Raw genomic sequence first — 19,715 nt, 5'->3', positions numbered from 1 at the left:
TCTCCACTTGAAGTAACCTAGATTCACACTTTCACCCACTAACACTTAAGAATATGATCCGTTACCTCTAGAGTCTAGACACTGAAACAAGGCTGGTGACACGCACAGAGCCAAAGAGAATCGGGACAGCGAAATGTTCCATGAAGGCCTGCAACAAATCAAATGTTGTGTCACATACACCAAATACAACAGTGAAATGCTTACTTACAAGCCCTTAACCAACAATGCAATTTTAAAATAAAACAAATAAGAAATGAAAGTAACAAATAATTAAACAGTAGCAGTAAAATAACAATAGCAAGGCTATATACACAGGGTACTGGTACACAGTCAATGTGCGGTAGAGATATTAAAGTGACTATATGCATAGTAGTAACAGAGAGTAGCAGCAGTGTTAAAGGGGGGGGGGGGTCAATGAAAATAGTCTGGGTAGTCATTTGATTAGATGTTCAGGAGTCTTATGGCTTGGGGGTAGAAGCTGTTTAGAAGCCTCCTGGACCTAGACTTGGCACTCCAGTACCGCTTGCCATGCGGTGGCAGAGAGAACAGTCTATGATTAGCGTGGCTAGAGTCTGACAATGTTTAGGGCCTTCCTCTGACACCGCCTGGTAGAGAGGTGCTGGATGGTAGGAAAATTAGTCCCAGTGTTGTACTGGGCCGTACGCAGTACCCTCTGTAGTACCTTGTGGTAACAGTTATTTAGAAAGAACAAGGGATAGAAGCCTCTGGGTGTTTTAACTACTTTATTCACAGAGAAGACTTCACCAGCAGACAAAATATACAGACCTGTCTAAGGTATATATTAGCATATGATATAATAAACTCCCTCACAGCAATCATTACTTTAGTCCAGTCTCTGACTCTGGACCAAGGCTTTAAACGTGCTCTTAGAAAAGATTCTAACAGTGCGGTTTATCCTTAGAGAAACACACATGCAGGGTGAAAAATAAATGACAGAATTCTACTAGAATGACTCACAAAAGCATTGATAAAGTGTGCAAATGAAGGGGGAGAAGCTCGACCTCCCCTGAAATATACACAATAAGAGGTGATGAGAGGGGCATCAATAAGGAGGGAGAAATATTCTGACACGTTCACAGGGAGAAGCTCGACCTCCCCTGAAATATACACAATAAGAGGTGATGAGAGGGGCATCAATAAGGAGGGAGAAACATTCTGACACGTTCACAGGGAGAAGGGCAGCTTGGCTGGAAATAATCTGGTATAATATTACATAACTACATTAAGTATCATGTACATGATTCTATACTTTTGAGGCCTTACATACAGGTGCAAACACACACAAAGACTAATAATGGCCAACTTGTCTACTTCACTTTGTAGGGACACTGGTTCTTAACTCACTTTGTAGGGTTCTTAAACTCACATTCATGTTTTCCTTTACTTTGATAGGGTGACTGAGCTAAAGAAGAAATACAAAAGAGAAGCATGAGGTGTGCTGGGGGGGGGGGGGGGGGGGGCGACAAAGAGCAAGAGAAAGATGAGGGGGCGATGCGACAACATTAGGTCCGGTGGTGGCTGACAGTAGCAGGATTTCACACACGCAGTAATTTCAAGAGCAGGGAAATCAAGTAGTCGCCATGACAACCAAGGCCGTCACAGTTCTCTTAAGTGGAAAAACCTCCCCATCATAATTGGCTTAGTGGTTCTGCTACATGAAACTATTTCATCCAAGGTAAATTACAGAGAAAAACATGTATTATTGCAGCCAGGAAACACAAGGAAAACCTCACTACTGACAATTCCTAAAATAAACAGTGTGTTTATAAAGAAGAGTTAAACATATGGAAAAAAATAAAGCCATAGTTAAAGTGCAACTGAAAGGTCATTCTAAGTATCTACACAGGGATGCGCTACAGTGGCTGGAGAGGTGGCTGTGCCTTAGGGTGTCGTGCCAGAAGGTCAAGCTGAGGTAACAGTTTACACTCCATCACAGATGACCGTCTCAACCACAAACGTGTTCTCAAAGTGGCGGATGCGATGGCAGTTCGCCACTTCCCGTTTGTTGATGCCTACAGGTCAGACAGTGAAAGACTTTTATTAGACAAGAGAGTAGGTAGACCATTCAGACCCTGAATGACCCGCACAACCTTATACAAAGCTCTGAACCCCTCCTTCCCGACTCACGTCTGCGGGCGCGGCGTTTCAGGCGGTATGTGTCCTTGCCGTTACACAGGCGGTAGATGAAGGGCCCCAGCTGGCGCATGTTGTGAACCCTCCCTGTCACAAACATCTCCTCCTGGATAATGTAGGTCTGGGGCAGGTATGTCCCCTTCTAAACACAGAGGGGGGGTGGACAGGGTTAGAGTTCAGAGAGAATGAGAGAGACTATTTGCACATCATTATAACACTGTACATAGCCATAATGACATGTCAGATGCCTCCATTCCTTTGAAACTTGTGAGTAATGTTTACTGTTCATTTTTTATTTCACTTTAGTTTATTATCCATTGTACTTGCGTTGACAATGTAAACATGTTTCCCATGCCATTAAACCCCCTTCAATTGAGAGAGACAGAAAGACATAGGCAGAGAGAGAGACGGGGACAAAGAGGGAATAAATAATAAGCTGTGGAAAATGGGAGATGGCATCTCAAACAGAAAGTGAGAGAGACAGGCTTTATGTTACCTTAACATTGACCAGCAGTTCCCAGAGGTTCCGTGGGGGCATAACGATGGTGGTGTTGAGCTCGATGACATAGCATTTGTCCAGAGCGATGTCATGGTAGGCAGTCAGTCCCTGGTGACAGACAAACTAAACTAAATAAAACTATGCATGTCAAAAACCTGGCGGATTGACTCTACATCAGGTGTGTGGGTACGTGCGTGGATGTGCCTAGTCCTCCTCACCCTGTGAAAGTCGTGGATGATGTCAGCAGGGTCGCTTCCTCCAAAGTGGGGCACAGGCACGCTGATCTGCTCATAGTTGTCTTCCAGGTAGATGCCCACGTTCTCCTCCAGCTCCTGTCTGCCTCTCAGAGGGGCATACACAGAGTCCTCATAACGAACCCTGCAGTGGAACAGACTCTCCTCTGGGATCTAGGTCAAGGCACACGGAACCGTTAGCAAGGCTATCACTAACGATCATCCTCATTATCACAGTCACTGCTATTATTGAACGTTTCATGATCTCAGACTGGGAAAGAAGGACCAATGTCTGATAAACAACTGACCTCAAAATGGATGTTATACCACCACCAGAGACAGTTAAACCAGGATGCACATTTAGAAATTCAACATCAGAAGACCCACTACATGTGAAGTATGTGGACACCTGCTCGATCAACAACTCATTCCAAAATCATTCATATGGAGTTTGTCTCCCTTTGCTGTTATAACAGCCTCCACTCTTCTGGGAAGGCTTTACAATAGATGTTGGAACATTGCTGCAGGGACTTGCTTCCATTCAGCCACAAGAGCATTAGTGAGGTCGGGCACTGATGTTGGGCGATTAGGCCTGGCTCACAGTCGGTGTTCCAATTCATCCCAAAAGTGTTTGATGGGGTTGAGGTCAGGGCTCTGTGCAGGCCAATCAAGTTCTTCCACACCGATCTCGACAAACCATTTCTGTATGGACCTCGCTTTGTGCACAGGGGCATTGTCATGCTGAAACAGGAAAAGGCCTTCCCCAAACTGTTGCCACAAAGTTGGAAGCACAGAATCCTCTGGAATGTCATCGTACTGTATGCTGTAGCGTTAAGATTTTCCTTCACTGGAACTAAGGGGCCTAGCCCGAACTATGAAAAACAGCCCCAGACCATTATTCCTCCTCCAACAAACTTTACAGTTGGCACAATGCAGTCGGGAAGGAAACGTTCTCCTGGCATATGCCAAACCCAGATTTGTCCGTCGGACTTTCCACTGCTACAGAGTCCAATGGCTGTGAGCTTTACGCCACCCAACGCATGGCATTGTGCATGGTGATCTTAGGCTTGTCGGCGACTGCTCGGTCATGGAAACCCATTTCATGAAGCTCCCGACGAACAGTTATTGTGCTGATGTTGCTTCCAGAGGCAGTTTGTAACTCGGTAGTGAGTGTTGCAACCGAGGACAGACAATTTGTACATGCTATGCGCTCTAGCGGTCCGTTCTGTGAGCTTGTGTGGCCTACCACTTTGTGGCTGAGCCGCTGTTGCTCCTAGACGTTGCCACTTCACAATAACAGCACTACAGCTGATCGTTGCAGTTCTAGCAGGGCAGAAATTTGATGAACTGACTTGTAGGAAAGGTGGCATCCTCTGACGATGCCACGTTCAAAGTCCCTGAGCTCTTCAGTAAGACCATTCTACTGCCAATGTTGGTCTATGGAGATTGCATGGCTGTGTGCTCGATTTGATACACCTGTCAGCAACGGGGTGGCTGAAATAACCAAATCCACAATTTTGAAGGGGTGTCCACATACTTTTGTATATATAGTGTAGGACCATAGAGGACAGAGCGATATCAGAGTATTGTCTCATGCTGTCACTGGATGTAGGTTCTAGGTACCTGGGGTATGAAGTAGTAGCGGTAGACATAGATGGAGGCCAACACCAGACCAGACATGAAGACCACCAGGCCAAAGGTCAGGCAGCATAGGCCATTCAGAGGCGATCTCCCTGAGCGCAGAGGCAGAACCAGCTCCTCCTCATCCTCCTGACAGGGAGAGACACAGGGCCACATACTTAAACACAGGCTAGTGTCCTGTCCAGGCAGTGTACTTCTACAGCAGGCTGCCTCACAATACAGAAGAAGCTCAGACAAAGTTTACTGGTAAGGCTTTGGTACTTGGTGAAAAGCTAGTGTTTCACAGATATTCTATGGAGGCACATCAGAACAGGGCAGACTAAGTCAGGTGGGGTTAAGAGTGCATTATGTTCCTGGTCTTAGATAGAATAAATCTGCATGTTTTAGCAGGGGAACAGCAACGTGGGAGGCAGAGATGGATAACAGAGTGGCTAGTAACATGGCACTTCTAAAGACAGAGAGTAACACCACCCCCAGTCTCTCACCCCATCTGCCTCTGTCACACGCTCAACCTGTTTGTTGGCAGGGTGGCACGGGTTGGCAATAGGCGCACGATTGTAGCCTACACCGCTCACGTAACCACTTATGATAATTAACATAACATGTGACGGATGTGAGCGGAAATCCTTTCTACCGTATATGTGCAACTACGTGGGTGGATAGGTGGGTGTACAGGTACATTTATCCTGGAAGATGAGCTCTGTGCATAGGAGACAACAAAGCAAGCTATTCTTAGCTGGTACTTGAAAATCTCCTGACGCGGCTATTGCCTATGTATGAAAACAGCTCACAAGACTATCAAAGCTAAAATCTTAGCGTTATGACAACCTGTGGTGAAGGATAAACTAGGAGATAAGATGCACAAGGATGAAGGGATAGACAAGGCATCATTTTCGCTGTCTGTGTGTGTTTTCCCCACAGAGACAGATTTTTCTTGTTCTTCCCTGCTGATTGAGATAGGAGGGCCTTAGATTGACTGAAAATGTGACGATAGTCTGTTTACATTTCCAACAAACACTATATTATAGAAGGTAACTGCCAATAGGTCACTGCCAACTTACCCTTGAGATAAAAACAGGCACACATACAGCCTAATTGGTGAAGATGCATATTTCAAACCTTTGATCAAATACTTGTCTCAGGCTTTCATTGTAGTTCATTACTGAATGCAGGGGGCTGACTGAAAGAAAAGCATATTCTATTGGATTTGAAACAGCAGGATGCTGAGAAGACAAGCTTTCCTTGAACGAATGCATCACAAGTTGAGGACTGTAGCCTACTGCTGGCACAGTGATGCTACTTATTAAATATGAACTTGCATGGCCAGCAGTAACCTCCATCTGCCATGTTGTCTGCTGCCTGTGTTTGGTAAACATGTTTTTATTGTAATCCAGTCCCATTTCCCAAGAGATACAATAATTATTCATAACCCACAGCCAACATTATAGGCCTATGCTTAAATAACAATTTGATCCTTCTTGGTTTAGGTTCTTACAGCTAAGAATTTAACTCCAATATTGACAACATTAGAGTTAAATTCTCAGAGCCTAACGTTGGCCTAAATAATTGATGTCAATGAAGCTAATCGGTCTAAGAACATCCCCTTAACTATGTTCAATAGTAATGTTAGCAGTTCCCCTTTATCCGTAGACTATTTGGCAAAATTTCCACAAAGAGCTCGTTAGCCGCACAGCATCGTTTTATTTCCTTATAAATGACAATGGCTGCTCTGCTGTCAAATAACGTTAAAATGCTCCTGTTACGTCGATGATTGTACTGGTAAAATGCCCTGCAGACGCTTGACAGCCCACCGCGCGTAACTTCATTATTGCTGGAGGTAGCGCTAGCTAGCTATGTTTTATCGAAGGGCACAGCACACAAGGCGATATATGTTGCCAACCACAACAGAGAAATGCATCACTAATTTACCATTGGATGGGTTATGAGAATGTCGGTCTTGTCGCCATCATTCTGCTCTTTCTCGGCTTTCTGTCCCGCGACGGACTGGAAAGTGATCTTGACCATGGCTGTCCCTGTCAAAGACTGGTCGGGTGGGTTTCGATTCTTTCTAGCTACAGTAGCTAGAACCCCTTTCGTATGCGAGCCACTTCTGTTGTTACTGATACAATATAGCTGGTGGTATCAATCTACCGGAAGTTTGACTTTTAAGCCCACTTAAAGGCACAGGCACTGGAATGAGTTACGTCTACGTGACGATGAGTAGTGTGTGAAGAGTACCGTCCGTGAAAAAAATAGAGAAAGGGGGAACTGATAATTATGCGGTATCATTAGCACATTCTGTTTATAAAAAGAAAAGGCTACAATAGCCAAGTATCCATAGCTAAATAACGCACACGTCGTCAACATCCAGGATAGGGTATATACCGTAAATTGAGTGCTTGTGTGCTGGATTAAAAAAAAAAAGATTTTACTCTTCCATACATTCAGCAGATAGATACAGGGAAGGACAATGAGAAACAATTAACACTGAGCAAAGGTTACATTTATTCCAAATGTTTTTCATTTATTTATGTTTAGATGGTAAGGCCAAAGCCTTTGACACAACTGAAAGCACCCACACACTCAATGTGCTGGGACTGGAGTCAAAGGTTAGACATAGCCAAATAATTTCAAGCTATCTCAAATGTTCATTTGTTATTTTTGGAAGAAAATTCCAGTACAACATTGCTTGTAGAGAGTACCATGCAGCCAGTAGAGGAACATGCAATTTAAGTATGCATTGAGGAATACTGGTCTCTGTTGGTTTGCACAATGAAATGGTTGATCTGCCATCTATTGGGATATCTTGAGCTTTCAGTCAAAAGCACTTGGCTCAACATCACTCTCTGACCATATCCTTCACTGCAAGTAAACATGTCTTTTGAGTGGTATATATATGCAATATATTCATATCATCCAATCAACTCCATCCCTCAAATAAATATGGTGTTTCAAATGGCAGATTAGCTCAGTCAGTGTAAAGTAAACATTTAAACAATCTCCAAAGAACATACTTATAATGCTCTGGAATTGTACTGGAATTTCAACCCCAATGAAAAAGGCTCAAACTGGTTGGTAAAGGGGAAACATTTGAATGTGCCAAGTAATTGTCAACTCCCGAAGCTCACTAGATATGGTGCAACACCACCAGAAAGCAGTGAATATCATAATAAACCAGAGTGGATGAGTGGGGGGAAGAATGATGCGATTCTCTGAAATCCCCCTCAACCCCCCCGGATCAGATTCCAGTTGGGTGATGGAGGGCGTGTTCCTCTACCCAGGCATTGCTGACACCTGCCAGATCTTACAATGCTTGTATAGGATATATTTTACGTATCAGCTAACCACATATGTTATAGCAATCTCTCAGTGGATGACGTGGCACGCAACCATTGGTTGATACATGCAACGTCTGAACAGAGGAAGGTGACCATTGGCTGGCTGCTCAGCACAAACACACAGGCTTGATGTTTTAGTTATCACCTTGCCCCATCCCATTCCCTCCAGGCCTCCCCTCCACCCCACTGTCCTGGCACCCCAGCACATTTTAGTCGTCCGAGTTACTGAAATACAGACGGAAAGAAAAGAGGATTAAGAGATCTGGGCTAATACCATTACATTCCCCAGCTGTACTAATTATTAGTAATGTCCTCTAGGTTAACAATGTAAGAGCTGGCCCTGGCTGGACATTATGTACAAAGAAAAACCAGCCACCATTTAAATTCAGCAGTAAAATTAAATGCAAAAAAAAAAAGACAGATTTTTCCTCTTAAAAATGAATTTGATTAGAATTACCGAAAAACTTGATTTAAGGTAAAATATATATATTCATTTGTCAATGTTTCAACAAAATCTACAAAGCAAAAATAAAAGTAATATGTACATGTTCACCCTGTCCCAGAACAAGTCAGGCCTGTACCGAAATAATATCTAGCATTTTACCCACATCATTCGCTTTGTGCTGTTTCACAACACACCAATAGCTGCATGGTTTGGTATGAGGCCACTGGAGAGCCCATTACAAAATGTATCACTGTTGCTGCTGTATACGATGAAAGCATAGATAAGAGTTGTAGCTGGTACGTTCTTTTTGCAGACTGTGACACTAAGTAGACAGGGCCAGCGTTTAGCCAAGTACAGCGACTTATCTGTCACATTCGAACAAGGCATGCAACCATGCTCACTTTGCTAGTACCTTTTCATCTCAAGGTTTATGTTGATATTATAGCACTACATGTGTGTCAGAAGTCTGCATAGCACTCAAATGTAGATTTCGTTGTTACTATGTTTGAATGACCTTTGTTGTGTTGTTGATGTTACCCTTCCACATGTCTTAATGTGGAAGAAACAAGCAGCATCTATTATGTTCATCTTTTTAAAAGGAGATATTGGAAATAAAAATCTGAAAAAATCAAAATAAATCTAATGTCCGTTGCGTTGAACAGCAGAATGAGCGGGAGACTTCCTGATGACTTGATGTGGGCGCGTTATTTTTTTTCTTCCTCAAAATGGTGGAAAAACCAGAACAGCAGCGGCTGCTGATGAGTCCGTTATCCAGATGTTGTCTGGACCCCTTAAGCCCCTCCCTCAGGCCTCCTGGGGGGACGACCTCTTCAGATCTCTGATCTGTTTGACCAGGTACGTCTTTTCATCATTGAACTGTTCGTCCTCCGTCCTGTCGTTCTGGAACTTGGAGAGGAACTCGATGAGTTTGGTCTGGTTCTTCAGAAGAATGTCCAAGATGGGCTGTGTCTTGTTGGGGTTGGCCACAAACACCTACAGGGGAAGGAAGAGGCCAAATTATTCTTACAATCTAACTAAACTCATCAAATTGCACCGCCTGCTAGAGCCGTGCTATAGTCTCTCGTTTTTTTATTTTACCTTGAAGACGTGGAAGGCCTCAAACTGGATGTTGCGGCTTTTGTCTCGAAGAAGGTTCATCATTAGCTTGAGGTTCTCTGGCTTGCTGATGTATTTCGTCATGATGGTGAAATTGTGTCGATCGAGAAGTAGCTCTCCCAGCAACTAGATTGTTTCAGTGTGACAAAAAACATTAAGTAATAATTGCAATTAGTCTGTGGTAGGTGACAAAGTAATAATTAATTTAAACGCCAGGTTTGAGACAAGATTCAGCTAAAACTATATAAACAGTTGGGTTTACACAAGGCAAAGTGAAGATACTGCTATGCATTGGCAAAAATAAGAGGACGTTACCAGGCAGATAAAATGTATCGAAAACCTACTACATCCACAGACTGATGCGACATCGGTCAGCTTGGTGATATTCAGTAACCAAACACCATGTAAGAGACCATCTATACTTAGCCCTCAAAAACAGGTATACATACAAATACAATTGACAGCTGTTTACGACAACAGGACCAACGTTCTTACCTTGAGGGATTGCCTTTTAGTCACATAGTTCTCAGAGTGGAGTAACTTCTCATATTCACTGAAGAACTGGAGGGAGGGGAGGAGAAAGAATCATAGTGAATGTCAAGTGCTATTTCAGAGTGCAGGTGCTTGTTTGCAAACTCGGTGACAAGCCAACTAGTGACATTCTCACACCGATAGACAGGGAGCTGCCTTGTATTCAAAACAGCCCGTGTCAAATGCCTGTTTTTTTCGTTAGGTACCGAGTACTGTGCTGCCAAGGTAATTTCCATATTCCCTGGTATACTTTTCATGGATCTCAGATGCCTCTGAAATACTCTGTTGTCAGGCTGGGGTTTAGCGCAAATAAACTCAGCTTATCCTGGCGTAACCTCAGTCTTAAAAAGCTCTGTTAACCAGGACAGGTTGCTATTCAGAAAAAGGAGAAATCAAAGAAACGCGTCATGGAGATGTGTCCTCGCCGGATTACATTTCAGCACAATGTGGAGGACTTACCCTGTCGTAATGCTGCTCCAGGAACTCTGCACTCAGAATCTTGTGTCTCGTTAGCAAGTCCTGGAAGAGGAAAATATACAGGTATTTTAACCAATGAGCTAAAAATGCAGGCCCTCTATCTAGGTCCCAAGAAAGCCACGGTCCTAGGGGGTCTGAGATATTACAGTTCTGAGAAAAACGGCAGTCATTTTGGAAAACTCACTTTAAAGGTGGCGAATGCGTCTGAAGCGATGTCGAACGTGGACATCTCCACGTATCTGAAGAAGTCATAGAACTGCTCGGCCCCCAGAGTGATCTTGGCCAGCGGCTCGTGCCTGATACACTCCCTCAGCATGATGCCACAGTTCAAAGCGATCTCTGGAGACTCGTACCTACCAGGTGGACATTTGAATAGGAAAGAGGTATCCCGTTATTACGACGCAAGTAGGGTCGGGCAATGTCAACCTTAGTCCTAACGTAATTATGTACCCATAAAACATTGACATACGATGCTATCGCCCCCTATTGGCCAACCCCCCCAACAACAACATCTTGTTGGAAAAAGAAAACAGCTAAAACGACAGTCGGGCTACAGCGTGAAATCCAATACAACGGGATTAATCATGACGAAAGAGAATGTTATTGAAAGCCTGGGCAGAGGCTAATAGCAGGTACATCTTTTCTAACATTCCTTTATTGAGGAGGAGCTCTAGCAAGGAGCAGGTGTGTGTGCTGTGATGGAGCAGTGACTGACTGTCATGAGGAACGGGCTGTCTTACTGTAGTGAGCTACACTAGTATGTGGAAACTCCTTCAAATTAGTGGATTCAGCTATTTCAGCCACCCCCATTGCTGACATGTATATAAATATTGAGCACACATCCATGCAATCTTCATAGACAAACACTGGCAGTAGAGTGGCCCGTACTGAAGAGCTCAGTGACTTTCAACATGACACCGTCATAGGATGCCACCTTCCGAACAAGTCAGTTCGTCAAATTTCTGCCCTGCAGGAGCTGCCCCGGTCAACTGAGGCACAAGTGCTGTTATTGTGAAGTGGAAATGTCTAGTAGCAACAACAGCTCAGTTGTAAAGTGGTAGGCCACACAGAACAAGACCGCCGAGTGCTGAAGCGCAACACTCACTACAGAGTTCCAAACTGACTCTGGAAGCAACGTCAGCACAAGAACTGTTCGTCGGGAGCTTCATGAAATGGGTTTCCATGGCCAAGCAGCAGCACACAAGCCTAAGATCACCAAGCGCAATTCCAAGCATTGGCTGGAGTGGTGTAAAGCTCTGCGCCATTGGACTCTGGAGCAGTGGAAACACCTGCCCCAATGCATAGTGCCAACTGTAAAGTTTGGTGGAAGAGGAATAAAGGTCTGGGGCGGTTTTTCATGGTTCGGGCTAGGCCCCTTAGTTCCAGTGATGGGAAATCTTAATGCTACAACATACAAAGACATTCTAGATGATTCTGTGCTTACAACTTTGTGGTAACAGTTTGGAGAAGACCCTTTCCTGTTTCACCGTGACAATGCCCCCATCCATACAGAAATGGTTTGTTGAGATTAGTGTGGAAGAACTTGATTGGCCTGTAGAGCCCTGACCTCAACCCCATCGAACACCTTTGGGATGAATTGGAACGCCGCCTTTGAGCCAGGCCTAACGCCCAACATCAGTGCTCGGCCTCAGTAATGCTCTTGTGGCTGAATGGAAGTAAGTCCCTGCAGCAATGTTCAAACATCTAGTGGAAAGCCTTCCCAGAAGAGTGGATACTGTTATAGCAGCAAAGGGGGACCAACTCCATATTAATACCCATGATTTTGGAATGAGATGTTCAACGAGCAGGTGTCCACATACTTTGGTCATGTAGTGTAGGTTATAGGACTATATCATGGGCTGGATAGAAACAGTCTACCGTCTACCGTCTTCACAACTGGATAATAATTGCCTCATAAAATAGGACTAGGGCTAGGGCTGGATAGAAACAGTCTACCGTCTTCACAACTGGATAATAATTGCCTCATAAAATAGGACTAGGGCTAGGGCTGGATAGAAACAGTCTACCGTCTTACAACTGGATAATAATTGCCTCATAAAATAGGACTAGGGCTAGGGCTGGATAGAAACAGTCTACCGTCTTCACAACTGGATAATAATTGCCTCATAAAATAGGAAAATAAACATTGTTTCTTCTATCTATCATAAAGCTGTGATTGAAAATAGCCTATGCCTAGTCTTAGGCTATAGACATTAATTTGTGTTATTTATGAACGTCACAACTTTAGGACAACTCCTTCGTAGGCTAGAATATTTGGGAAATAAGCTGATGTTCCTAACTTTAAGTTGTCGTAAAGCGTTTAAACCTCACTTGGAGGGATATTCATGGTCTGCACTGATCATTTCTTTCTTAATAAGCTTAAACTGGTCATTAGATGTTTCAATAGGATATTGATATGCTTTGTTCTCCCTCATTATTAGTCCTCTAACTTGTGTTTTTAGGCGAGAAAAATGACTTTGAAATGGAACTCCTTTACATTCATTGTTTGATCGGGAGAATGCCATACATAAAACAATTAAGCATTGTCAACAGTCATTCATATAGCCTATCAAATGGAGAAAGAGAAGAGAATACAGACTAAGCTTTTTAAAAACAGCTAAGCACAAGATAGTTCAGGAGTGTCCAGTACTTTAAAAAATAATGATCCATTCTGACTGTAAAAACACCAGAAAATCAGTTCCAAGTGATTTTACTATAAGAAATCTGTTCAAGTATTCCCACACATAATAGAGACACATCGTATACAAATGTAAGCAAGGTTTGAAATGATTGTGTATTAGTCACACACATCTGTTTGGGTTTCTTTCAGTCAATTTGCAGTCTACAAATGTAATTATGTTCTGGCCCCCGACCATCCACTCAATAAAAAATAAAGAAATCTGCCCATGGCTGAATCTAGTTGATGATCCCTGATATAGGACATTGTTAAAGTCTCCAGTTATTACTATCAATATCTGCTTTCTGTCAACTTCTGCAATAGTTATTTCTATTTCGATGTATTTCATTATTTTGTATTGAGACAATGTGGTAACCAACACAAAAACACTACACCCCAACATGGTAAATTACAGGTTGTAGTGTGAGTTTGGGCACCCTGGCCAGGCCTCACCCTTTGAGCAGCATGAATAGGATGTTCTGCTGAGTACAGAGGTACTCCACCGTGGGCGTCCGCGTCCCGATCTGACGCCTCAAGATGTTGTTGAAGATCTGAGCCACATCCTTCTTACCCTGATGTTGTACAGAAATGACATGAAGCAATGTCAGAAAAGTGTTAAAAATCACAAAGGGTCAGCCATAAAGTTTCCCTGAACCTAAATTCTGAATTCAATGTTCTTATACATGTTATGGTGATACAAACATTCACGTATTAGCACCATTGGTGAATCGTAACATTTCATATTAGTATCATTGCGTTGTTTTTGCACCCATTATCAATTCCAGCCTCCCTATAGCAGGAGACAGATGTCTCTTCTGATGGGTGAGAATGACCCAGATCAACTGAAGGATGTGGAGGTTGAGCGTGTCAAAGAGGAAGAGGAGAATCACACCACACTGACTCAGTGAAGTCTACACACACACACACACACACACATTGCAGGGAGGAAAAAAAAGCATGTCCCTGTGAAAGCATGTCCATGTGCCAGTAGAAGAGACTGAACACAGTCAGTCTTGACTCTTTCTGTACAGCGACACAAATCAGTCTCTCTCATCTATATCACTCTTCCCAAAGGAGACCCACCTTTCTAGTCAGCATCTCAAAAGAAATCTCTCATATCCCTGCATCTGTCCCAAAGACAAACAAACACAGTGTAAAAGTGTTTCACCTCAAAGTCGATGAGCTGCAGGTCAGCTACGAGGGTGCTGAGCAGGCCGCTGTTGTAAAGCTCCTGGGCCAGCTGGGCCACCGCCTCTGTCTGGGGCTCCTTCTCATTGGTGCCGTACAGAATCTCCTTCATCGCCACAAGGCTCTTAGACACCTCCTCCGTGGCCTGGACACACACAGAGCCAGACACAGATGAAATGAGCTCTCTACATTATATAAGCTAGCTCTCCATCAGTCACCATACTGTTTCCTCTGACCTAGCTAACCCCTAACACCCACCATCCCATGTTGTACTGAGATTATCCCATCATACACTTTCTTCAGAGTGTAGAGATGGCTTGTTATGAAAGGAAACCCTCAACAGGTTGTTGGGACCAATGTCTCTAGTCAAACATGACAGGCAATTTTTTTTGTTCATATATATTTTTGAAACACAGATACCATATTACACCTGGGGTCTCCAACCCTGTTCCCAGAGAGCGACCGTCCTGTAGGTTCACACTCCAACCCTGTTCCCAGACAGCGACCGTGCGGTAGGTTCACACTCCAACCCTGTTCCCAGAGAGCGACCGTCCTGTAGGTTCCCACTCCAACCCTGTTCCCAGAGAGCGACCGTCCGGTAGGTTCACACTCCAACCCTGTTCCCAGAGAGCGACCATCCGGTAGGTTCACACTCCAACCCTGTTCCCAGAGAGCGACCATCCGGTAGGTTCACACTCCAACCCTGTTCCCAGAGAGCGACCGTCCGGTAGGTTCACACTCCAACCCTGTTCCCAGAGAGCGACCGTCCGGTAGATTCCCACTCCAACCCTGTTCCCAGAGAGCGACCATCCGGTAGGTTCACACTCCAACCCTGTTCCCAGAGAGCGACCGTCCTGTAGGTTTTCACTCCAACCCTAATCTACCACACTTGATTCTAATAATTAGTTGGTTGATAAGCTGAATCAGGTTAGTTACAGCTAGGGTTGGAATGAAAAACTACAGAAGGGTAGCTCTCCAGGAACAGAGTTGAAGAGGCCTGCCTATTTATTTACACTGTAGTCAATTCAAACTCTTAGAGGGAGGGGTTTGAAATTCCCCACTCCATTGCTTCCATAGAATTTCTTAGGTCACTAATCAAGTTAGAGCAGTGGGAGAGAGGTGTAACTAGGAGGTACTGTCTGTATGTCTTTGTGTTTACCTTCTCAGCCTTCTTGTCAGAGATGTCGTGTTTCTCCAACACCGTCATGTTGTCCTTCAGGTTCTTGACGATGTCTGCCGGCGACTTGTGGGACTTGCCAAAGGGGAACGGCATGGTGGTGGTTACCGTGGTCGACCAAGCAGAGAGGGCACAGTCCTACCTATCCACAGGAAAGAGAGAAAATATAAACTGGAGATGATAAATGAGAAAGAGAGAAAGAAAGGGCTCTGCAGAGAAAGACTAAACCAAACTGTGACAGTTGTTCAAACTGCATCAGTACAGACTCAGAGAGCTCAGTGAGGAGGAGCCAAATCAGTAAAGGCACTAACAATGTGACTCACTATTCATCATGAATCATACTGATACAAAGATACTACTCACTCACAATTCATAACCTACTGACTCACAATTCATAAGTCATACTGACACCAAGATTCATAGTGCTAAGAAACAACAGGATGTAGAGGGGCAGGCTAAACAGATTGATCTGAAGACAGGATACAGTTAAAAGAGGTGGAAGCAAAATGTTGATCCTCACCCTCATACTGAGATTTGATATTAAGCATTACTCTAATTGTGCATGAGGTTGTTGAAAGGGCAGGCTAACTGCAGGAGTTGTGTTTACTTTAACTATGGATCAAATTGATTGGTTTACTGACCAGTTGCATCATAAGAGGTGGTGACATGGAGACATGACTGATTGGTCAGTGGTAGTCAGTGATTACAGAGGTAGAACGTCCACTGCCCTACCCTACTCCAATGACCCCTTCTAGTGTTGTTAAGGTCACAGAAACCTCCATTTACCGGTACTTCTCCCCTTTTCCAGCCTCTCCCCACTAGTGTAAACAACACAAACCCACCACATATCCTCTCACACACCCCTCCCCAGACAAACTGTAAGGTGCTTATAACCGTATCTAGAGCAGTGAGATCCGGGGGAATACATGAGGCCCTCAGTGGGACACGTCAGACCTTCTCTCACTGAGCTTTTATCTAGGGCAAGGGATGGGCAACTGGCAGCCCTCGAATTCCCAAATTTAACTAGGCAAGTCAGTTAAGAACAAATTCTTATTTTCAATGATGGCCTAGGAACAGTGGGTTAACTGCCTTGTTCAGGGGCAGAAAGACAGATTTTTACCATGTCAGCTCTGGGATTTGGGTTACTGGTCCAACTCTCTAACCACTAGGCTACCTGCTGCCCCGGTACTATGCTGTATCACCGCTGTTCAAGGTGTCAATCTGACATCAGTGGTGCTAAATTTGTCGAATTAGGCAGGGTTGAACTCACACCAGAGGGATGGGTGCAGTTTGCATGTGAAAAAGGTGCAGAAAGGAGACTTACTTAAAAAGTCCCCCATTTTAGAACATCCATGACAATGCAGCTAGTCCAAAATAGCTGAGGAACAGTCAAGTCCCTTATATTATGGAGTTGAGTTATTAATAACAGGTTGCGTGATTTGATAGCAACACCATTGAGTCTCCTCAGTTGATACTTGTAGGCGTTTTTAAGAATTTAGATTGTTACATGTACCTAAGTTTGTAACTAACTGTGGTTCTTTCACGGGGAATACTGAAATTCACTTTCATTGAATACAACCTACTTTCTCCTCGTTGTTGCTTAACTGGAGACAACAGCCTTGATGTACTACGTAAAACAGATTCAATTGGCACAAGTGCTTTCACACGGAGTTGAGCAACACAAATCAGGAAAGTAGGTGGTTGTAGTCGATAAAAATATTGATTGATGGCAACTTAATGTTGTTGCTGTCAAATCACACAACCTGTTATCAATAATCAACTTCTCCTCGATATAAAAGAGAAGAGTTGAGCATTCCTCAGCTATCAAAACCCAACATGGATTCCAAAAGCACTGTTATGTGTGCAGCCAAGACCAGTGAAGTTACTCCCAGAATGTAGTGGATAATGAACGAGACACAGGGTGATGTACCAGACCAGTCAGTCAGTCTACTTTGGCAACATGTTTCCAGATGTGATCTTCCCCTGACCTGTGAACCCAAACTCTGGCACAGTCTTGCTCAGTCTCTGACCTGTCTTGGCATCTACATTTAGAATTAGAACCCAGCACTGGAGCCAATAATATAACCAACCAGCACTAAAGCAAGACCTAGCCTGGTCATATCTGATGTGTCCCATGTTAACAGATTAAAATAGAAACACAGACACCCCCCCTGGTTTGAACTGAATCTCTGGGCACCTTTCGACTTCACCAAGTGGTCAATCCATATTTCACTTGCTCCAGGGTTTTCCAAACGTTTCGGTTTTTGCCCTAACACTACACAGTGGATTCAGATAATCAAAAGTTGATGACTTGGTTATTTTAATCAGCTGTGTAGTGTTAGGTCAGAAACCAAAACGTGGATGAAGGGGAGGCCCCAGATCCGAATTTGACTCCGCTCTATTCCAACGTGACCCCCTTTGGTTATTAGAATGATGTAGATAAGCGGACAAAACAGATGTAAAATGTTTAAAGCTGTTGGTTAAGTACTAGATAGAGAATAACGAATTCACAATTGTATCTGTGCAGATTGCATACATAGCCAACTAGCAAGCAGAGTGTCTTTGGAAACAATCATGGTGCATTTCCATGATGATTTTGGTAACGTTAATAGTACGTTCAACTCGTGCGATAATGGTAGCCTACTAGACTGGTATTGGTCCTTAATTTAACTAGTAGTACGGGCTAGCATTGGAGATAGACATCGGAAAGAAGAGTAGTGTAGCTAGCAAGTTGGAAGACAACGTGTGCAGTTGCGAACTATGAACTACCAAAACATTCTTGCATCACTCGCTCATTGCTAATGTAGCTTAGCTAACATCAGCAAGCGCTAAAACAGGGAACCGCCCTCGTTATCCATGCCATGGAGCCTCAAAATAGGGTGTGTGGTGCAGATGTCAGCCAGCGTCTGCGCACAATATTTCGCGTTGGCTAATTGTAAACTGCTAGGTAGTGTCCATAAAGTCGTGCAATCCTGCCAACTGACGTCTCATATTGTGGTCCATACGGGAGGCCTAAATACACAACAGGCCTTTAAATATTACTAGTTAGCTCGCTTGCTAACTTAACTACCACAACGGCAATGCTGTCTGACTAGCTAACGTTAACCAGAAATCGAGTTAGTTAGTTGGCTAGCTAACGTTAGCTGGCTATAACAGCGCCAGCTAGCTAGTTACTGTACTAACTACTGTAGTTGAAGATAGTTAGGAAGATCACACAATTTGCTTGCTATTTTTTAAGTTCAAGGTCTTGAACGTCTCGTGTAGCAGCTAACAAATAACGTGAAAAGCTTTGACAGGCCTCCGCTAGCTGGCTAACGTCGATAGTCAGACAGATAACTGCCTGGCGTTAGCGAACATCATTGGCCAATGCAGGCAGGCCAGCTAATTGTGTCATCCAAATGACAAATACAATATCAAACCTTACAAACTCGATCTTATCACTCTCCACGGATGTCTGAAACGCTAACGACTATGTACCGGTTCGTCCCGTGGATTAGAGGCTCCTTTGTTTTCCTTATTTGTCGCCTCCCCTTGTTTGAAATGTTGTATATTTCCTAGTCCTTTATGTGTACGAGTGCGACTGGTTTAGCAATGTGTTGGGCATCGAGGTCTACCGCCCCACGCTGGTCGTGTAACGCTATAACATCTGCACATGGGGCCTCGCGAGTGTCCACAGGGAGGCGCTCATGCACAAGGAAGAGTGCATGAATGACTCCAATTATGTATATAAACATACTGTATGTATATCATAGGAGGCTGCTGAGGGGAGGATGGCTCATAATAATAGCTGGAACGGCACTAATGGAATGGTGTCAAGCACATGGAAACCATGTGTTTGATGCATTTGGTACCATTCAGCTCCAGCCATTACCACAAGTCCATCCTCCCAAATTAAGGTGCCACCAACCTCCTGGGGTGTATATATAAATTATTGGAATCCACACACAAATAAAGAGGGCTATGTTGAATCCACACACCCTAGACAAAAAAGTATGTTTGGTGAGCAATTCTGCATGCAAGCTTTTTCTCTTCATACTTGTCTTTCCCTTCAGGCACAACCTTATAAAGCCTCTTGGCTCCAGGAGACAAATGTGTACAGGTCTCCCAGAGTGAAGAGGCTAAATCTTATAAAGTTGTAATGAATGAATAGGACCACTCTATTCTACTAGCTATGGAGCCTTCCCAAAACCAACCCTGGACAAAAAAAATAAATAAATGACAAGACGTGCCAATCTGAAC

The 19,715-nt window shown here is 43.8% G+C and overlaps 2 protein-coding genes across 6 annotated transcripts; both read right to left on the bottom strand.

The window, feature by feature from the left end:
- Window positions 1-728: 728 nt before the first annotated feature.
- Window positions 729-6,676, bottom strand: LOC139382368 (integral membrane protein 2C-like). Of its 2 annotated transcripts, none has more exons than XM_071126365.1 (7): window positions 6,457-6,676; window positions 4,510-4,656; window positions 2,872-3,060; window positions 2,651-2,761; window positions 2,149-2,296; window positions 1,114-2,033; window positions 729-1,022 (listed from the first exon to the last, which is right to left on the bottom strand). In XM_071126365.1, the coding sequence occupies exons 1-6, from the start codon at window positions 6,550-6,552 to the stop codon at window positions 1,942-1,944; spliced, it is 783 nt and encodes a 260-aa protein (XP_070982466.1). In that variant the 5' UTR covers window positions 6,553-6,676; the 3' UTR covers window positions 729-1,022; window positions 1,114-1,941. The 2 variants fall into 2 exon arrangements, with proteins under 2 accessions (XP_070982466.1, XP_070982467.1); XM_071126366.1 differs by having other exon boundaries at window positions 4,510-4,653; window positions 6,457-6,666.
- Window positions 6,677-7,008: 332 nt separating this feature from the next.
- On the bottom strand, window positions 7,009-19,106 carry LOC139382908 (calcium-binding protein 39). Of its 4 annotated transcripts, none has more exons than XM_071127169.1 (9): window positions 18,954-19,106; window positions 15,459-15,618; window positions 14,280-14,444; window positions 13,565-13,683; window positions 10,619-10,787; window positions 10,417-10,476; window positions 9,922-9,987; window positions 9,409-9,552; window positions 7,009-9,303 (listed from the first exon to the last, which is right to left on the bottom strand). In XM_071127169.1, exons 2-9 carry the CDS (start codon window positions 15,570-15,572, stop codon window positions 9,115-9,117), a joined length of 1,026 nt encoding a protein of 341 aa, XP_070983270.1. In that variant the 5' UTR covers window positions 15,573-15,618; window positions 18,954-19,106; the 3' UTR covers window positions 7,009-9,114. The 4 variants fall into 4 exon arrangements, with proteins under 4 accessions (XP_070983270.1, XP_070983271.1, XP_070983272.1 ...); XM_071127170.1 differs by having other exon boundaries at window positions 18,896-19,101; XM_071127171.1 differs by having other exon boundaries at window positions 18,901-19,088.
- Window positions 19,107-19,715: the final 609 nt, after the last annotated feature.

This window comes from Oncorhynchus clarkii, chromosome 24 (assembly GCF_045791955.1).
Source record: "Oncorhynchus clarkii lewisi isolate Uvic-CL-2024 chromosome 24, UVic_Ocla_1.0, whole genome shotgun sequence".
Taxonomy (NCBI): Eukaryota; Metazoa; Chordata; class Actinopteri; order Salmoniformes; family Salmonidae; genus Oncorhynchus; species Oncorhynchus clarkii.
The sequence above is the reverse complement of the archived record's forward strand: the minus strand, read 5'-3'. Positions and strand labels throughout refer to the sequence as shown.

Bases quoted from the DNA above. Each gene is read 5' to 3' on its own strand.
- LOC139382908 (XM_071127169.1), bottom strand. From the start codon at position 15,572: ATGCCGTTCCCCTTTGGCAAGTCCCACAAGTCGCCGGCAGACATCGTC. The intron at 13,684-14,279 runs GTGAAACACTTT...GTACAACATCAG, and splicing joins TGCAGCTCATCGACTTTGAG to GGTAAGAAGGATGTGGCTCA. The intron at 9,304-9,408 runs GTAAAATAAAAA...CTTCCCCTGTAG, and splicing joins AGGCCTTCCACGTCTTCAAG to GTGTTTGTGGCCAACCCCAA.
- LOC139382368 (XM_071126365.1), bottom strand. From the start codon at position 6,552: ATGGTCAAGATCACTTTCCAGTCCGTCGCGGGACAGAAAGCCGAGAAA. The intron at 2,762-2,871 runs GTGAGGAGGACT...GTCTGTCACCAG, and splicing joins TCATCCACGACTTTCACAGG to GGACTGACTGCCTACCATGA. The intron at 2,297-2,650 runs GTAACATAAAGC...CTCTGTGTTTAG, and splicing joins AACTGCTGGTCAATGTTAAG to AAGGGGACATACCTGCCCCA.